This window comes from Engystomops pustulosus, chromosome 3 (genome assembly GCF_040894005.1).
Source record: "Engystomops pustulosus chromosome 3, aEngPut4.maternal, whole genome shotgun sequence".
In the NCBI taxonomy this organism is placed as follows: Eukaryota; Metazoa; Chordata; class Amphibia; order Anura; family Leptodactylidae; genus Engystomops; species Engystomops pustulosus.
The window spans coordinates 11974153-11980152 of NC_092413.1; the positions used below are offsets into that span (position 1 = coordinate 11974153).

General features: G+C 44.9%; 1 protein-coding gene across 2 annotated transcripts in view; it reads right to left on the minus strand.

The window, feature by feature from the left end:
• Positions 1 to 5760, minus strand: part of SUSD4 (sushi domain containing 4) — a 76602-nt gene extending 70842 nt beyond the window's left edge. For both annotated transcript variants that reach the window (XM_072140060.1, XM_072140061.1), the window contains exons 1-2: positions 5656 to 5760; positions 5292 to 5447 (exon numbers count right to left, since the gene is read on the minus strand). In XM_072140060.1, the coding sequence (XP_071996161.1) occupies positions 5292 to 5415 (124 nt within the window). In that variant the 5' untranslated portion in view covers positions 5416 to 5447; positions 5656 to 5760. The remainder of the gene's footprint in view (positions 1 to 5291; positions 5448 to 5655) is intronic.
• Between the last annotated feature and the right edge of the window lie 240 nt (positions 5761 to 6000).

Genomic DNA, 6000 nt, shown 5'->3' on the forward strand with positions numbered 1-6000 from the left:
ATACACTGCTCTGCTGCTGCACTATACAGGGGATACACTGCTCTGCTGCTGTACTATACAGGGGATACACTGCTCTGCTGCTGTGCTATACAGGGGATACACTGCTCTGCTGTACTATACAGGGGATACACTGCTCTGCTGCTGCACTATACAGGGGATACACTGCTCTGCTGCTGTACTATACAGGGGATACACTGCTCTGCTGCTGTACTATACAGGGGATACACTGCTCTGCTGCTGTACTATACAGGGGATACACTGCTCTGCTGCTGTACTATACAGAGGATACACTGCTCTGCTGCTGTACTATACAGGGGATACATCGCTCTGCTGCTGTACTATACAGGGGATACACTGCTCTGCTGCTGTACTATACAGGGGGATACACTGCACTGCTGCTGTACTATACAAGGGATACACTGCTCTGCTGCTGTACTATACAGGGGATACACTGCTCTGCTGCTGTACTATACAGGGGGATACACTGCTCTGCTGCTGTACTATACAAGGGATACACTGCTCTGCTGCTGTACTATACAGGGGATACACTGCTCTGCTGCTGTACTATACAGGGGATACACTGCTCTGCTGCTGTACTATACAGGGGATACACTGCACTGCTGCTGTACTATACAGGGGATACACTGCTCTGCTGCTGTACTATACAGAGGATACACTGCTCTGCTGCTGTACTATACAGGGGATACACTGCTCTGCTACTGTACTATACAGGGGATACACTGCTCTGCTGCTGTACTATACAGGGGATACACTGCTCTGCTGCTGTACTATACAGGGGATACACTGCTCTGCAGCTGTACTATGCAGGGATACACTGCTCTGCTGCTGTACTATACAGGGGATACACTGCTCTGCTGTACTATACAGGGCATACACTGCTCTGCTGCTGTACTATACAGGGCATACACTGCTCTGCTGCTGTACTATACAGAGGATACACTGCTGCTGTACTATACAGGGGATACACTGCTGCTGTACTATACAGGGGATACACTGCTCTGCTGCTGTACTATACAAGGGATACACTGCTGCTGTACTATACAGGGGATACACTGCTGCTGTACTATACAGGAGATACACTGCTCTGCTGCTGTACTATACAGGGGATACACTGCTCTGCTGCTGCACTATACAGGGGATACACTGCTCTGCTGCTGCACTATACAGGGGATACACTGCTCTGCTGCTGTACTATACAGGGGATACACCGCTCTGCTGCTGTACTATACAGGGGACACACTGCTCTGCTGCTGTACTACACAGGGGATACACTGCTCTGCTGCTGTACTATACAGGGGATACACTGCTCTGCTGCTGTACTATACAGGGGATACACTGCTCTGCTGCTGTACTATACAGGGGATACACTGCTCTGCTGCTGTACTATACAGGGGATACACTGCTCTGCTGCTGCACTATACAGGGGATACACTGCTCTGCTGCTGTACTATACAGGGGATACACTGCTCTGCTGCTGTACTATACAGGGGATACACTGCTCTGCTGCTGTACTATACAGGGGATACACTGCTCTGCTGCTGTACTATACAGAGGATACACTGCTCTGCTGCTGTACTATACAGGGGATACACTGCTCTGCTGCTGTACTATACAAGGGATACACTGCTGCTGTACTATACAGGGGATACACTGCTGCTGTACTATACAGGGGATACACTGCTCTGCTGCTGTACTATACAGGGGATACACTGCTCTGCTGCTGTACTATACAGGGGATACACTGCTCTGCTGCTGTACTATACAGGGGATACACTGCTCTGCTGCTGTACTATACAGGGGATACATTGCTCTGCCGCTGTACTATACAGGGGATACACTGCTCTGCTGCTGTACTATACAGGGGATACACTGCTCTGCTGCTGCACTATACAGGGGATACACTGCTCTGCTGCTGTACTATACAGGGGATACGCTGCTCTGCTGCTGTACTATACAGGGGATACGCTGCTCTGCTGCTGTACTATACAGGGGATACACTGCTCTGCTGCTGTACTATACAGGGGATACACTGCTCTGCTGCTGTACTATACAGGGGGATACACTGCTCTGCTGCTGTACTATACAGGGGATACACTGCTCTGCTTCTGTACTATACAGGGGATACGCTGCTCTGCTGCTGTACTATACAGGGCATACACTGCTCTGCTGCTGTACTATACAGGGGATACACTGCTCTGCTGCTGTACTATACAGGGGATACACTGCACTGCTGCTGTACTATACAGGGGATACACTGCTCTGCTGCTGTACTATACAGGGGATACACTGCACTGCTGCTGTACTATACAGGGGATACACTGCTCTGCTGCTGTACTATACAGGGGATACACTGCTCTGCTGCTGCACTATACAGGGGATACACTGCTCTGCTGCTGTACTATACAGGGGATACGCTGCTCTGCTGCTGTACTATACAGGGGATACGCTGCTCTGCTGCTGTACTATACAGGGGATACACTGCTCTGCTGCTGTACTATACAGGGGATACACTGCTCTGCTGCTGTACTATACAGGGGGATACACTGCTCTGCTGCTGTACTATACAGGGGATACACTGCTCTGCTTCTGTACTATACAGGGGATACGCTGCTCTGCTGCTGTACTATACAGGGCATACACTGCTCTGCTGCTGTACTATACAGGGGATACACTGCTCTGCTGCTGTACTATACAGGGGATACACTGCACTGCTGCTGTACTATACAGGGGATACACTGCTCTGCTGCTGTACTATACAGGGGATACACTGCTCTGCTGCTGTACTATACAGGGGATACACTGCTCTGCTGCTGTACTATACAGAGGATACACTGCTCTGCTGCTGTACTATACAGGGGATACACTGCACTGCTGCTGTACTATACAGGGGATACACTGCTCTGCTGCTGTACTATACAGGGGATACACTGCTCTGCTGCTGTACTATACAGGGGATACACTGCTCTGCTGCTGTACTATACAGGGGATACACTGCTCTGCTGCTGTACTATACAGGGGATACACTGCACTGCTGCTGTACTATACAGGGGATACACTGCTCTGCTGCTGTACTATACAGGGGATACACTGCTCTGCTGCTGTACTATACAGGGGATACACTGCTCTGCTGCTGTACTATACAGGGGATACACTGCACTGCTGCTGTACTATACAGGGGATACACTGCTCTGCTGCTGTACTATACAGGGGATACACTGCTCTGCTGCTGTACTATACAGGGGATACACTGCTCTGCTGCTGTACTATACAGGGGATACACTGCTCTGCTGCTGTACTATACAGGGGATACACTGCTCTGTAGAAGAGTTCAGTATTGCTTCTCAGTCTACGCCACCATCAGGCTGGAGTGTTTTTTCACCAAAATTGTGCCCAAATCAAAAAGTTGCTAAGGATAAATCAATAGTAGGGGCAGTAAAACATCTGGACTGGTCAGATAAATGAGGAAAACATGGTTATTTCTGATGCGTCGCTAGTTTGGTGTTTACTTGGACAATAAAAAAAGTTGTTAAAACAACATAAAAAAAACAAGTGATACATCTGGCCCAATGAGTCAGTGCGGCAATCAGCGGCGTCTATCACAGCATCTACTGAGTAATCATTATTAGACGAGTGGTTGTAGTTATAATCTAAGACCTTAATGGCTCTCACCAACATCAGACAGCTATAGAGCCCAAAAGCTAAAGTCATCCAGAAGTGTCAGTCTCATCAGGAAGAAATCCATGCAAAAACCTGCCTCTAATAGGTATAGGGGGAAGAAAGATATGAGATAGATAGATATGAGATAGATAGATAGATAGATAGATAGATAGATAGATATGAGATAGATAGATAGATATGAGATAGATAGATAGATAGATAGATAGATAGATATGAGATAGATAGATGATAGATAGATAGATAGATAGATAGATAGATAGATAGATAGATAGATAGATATGTGATAGATAGATAGATAGATAGATAGATAGATAGATAGATAGATAAAAGGGAGATAGATATGAGATAGATAGATAGAAGGGAGATAGATATGAGATAGATAGATAGATGATATATAGATATGTGATAGATATATAGATAGATATATAGATAGATAGATAGATAGATAGATAGATAGATAGATAGATAGATAGATAGATAGATAGATAGATAGATAGATAGATAGATAGGAGATAGATATGAGATAGATAGACATGAGATAGATAGATAGATAGATAGATAGATAGATAGATAGATAGGAGATAGATAGATATGAGATAGATAGATAGGAGATAGATATGAGATAGATAGACATGATAAATATAAATACATATATATTTAATAGATAATAGATATGATATAGATAGAATATAGAGAATTGAATAGATGAGGTAGATGCACATTACATAGATAGATAAGAGAATGATTATAGATATAAATATATACATATTAAATAGATGATAGATATGCTATAGATACATAGAAGATAGATAAATAGATATGAAATATGTACACATTCCATGGATAGATATGAGATGGATAGATAGATAGATAGATAGATAGATAGATAGATATGAGATAGATAGATAGATAGATATGAGATAGATAGATAGATAGATAGATAGATAGATAGATAGATATGAGATAGATAGATAGATAGATAGATATGAGATGGATAGATATGAGATGGATAGATAGATATATACACCTGATTATAGTGACAACTGATGCAGTAGTAATAATTATGGATAACCCTTTAGTGACCCGGGGTCAGACAATCCGTCTTACAGATAAATGATCATATAAAAGGAAAACACTGAGAATCCCAGGAGATGATATCACTGGAGCAGTCTCCATCATACAGTCTCTTTTCTTTCACTTTGTCATAGCTGTTAATCTATTGCTCTCTGATATCAGCCTAATTAATTGTATCCTGCAATGGTACATGGAATGCCATATATAGAAAGATATATAGATACATAGATATATATAGCTACACAGATATATATAGATACATAGATATATAGTAATACAGATATATAGTTACACAGATATATAGATACATAGATATATAGTTACACAGATATATAGATAGATAGACATATAGTAATACAGATATATAGTTACACAGATATACAGATACATAGATAGATACATTTGCAGACATGACAATGACTGACTCCTCCGGTGCCCCCTGCTTACACCCATGTGCCTGACCCCAGCGCTGGCACCATAGGGGCATGTACCCTATGAGGTTCTGGTTGGCAACTTACCTGCTGAGAGCTGCACTGGACCAGAGCCAAGGCAGAGCTGGAAGCAGAGGATGAGCCCCAGCAGCAGGGGGTGAGGATGATGGGGGTGATGGTCTCTCCTTCCTCCTCTCATTCCATTACACATCTTTCATGGAGCTGATGCATCCAGGCAGAGACCTGCAGAGGGGCAGAGAGGGGGTGAGGAGCTGCACGGGGACCCCTCTCCCCTGTATACACTCACTGCTGCTCCTGCCTCACTATATACACGTCCTCCCCTCCTCCTCCTCTGCCCTCCCCTATGATAGAAGGTCAAGGGGAAGACTGGGGACACTGGGATGTTATAGACAATGGAAGCCCCCCTCCCCCACCAGGAATCCTCCATTACCTGCAGCAGACACAGGACTGGGGGTCCTCCTCCCCTCCGCTCTGCTTCACCTGCCAGGCGCGCTCCCGCGACTCGTGTAAGCTCGGGCACGCGCAGGCAGGTCGCTCTCCAGGGTCCTGAAGAGAAAGGAACTGGGGAGAAGCAGAGACGTACAGGAGGATACAAAGTCATACATAGGAGTATACAGGAGAGGACACATAGGAGTATACAGGAGAGGACAAACAGGGGTATACAGGAGAGGATACATAGCAGGACACATAGGAGTATACAGGAGAAGATACATAGCAGGACGCATAGGAGTATACAGGAGAGGATACATAGCAGGACACATAGGAATATACAGGA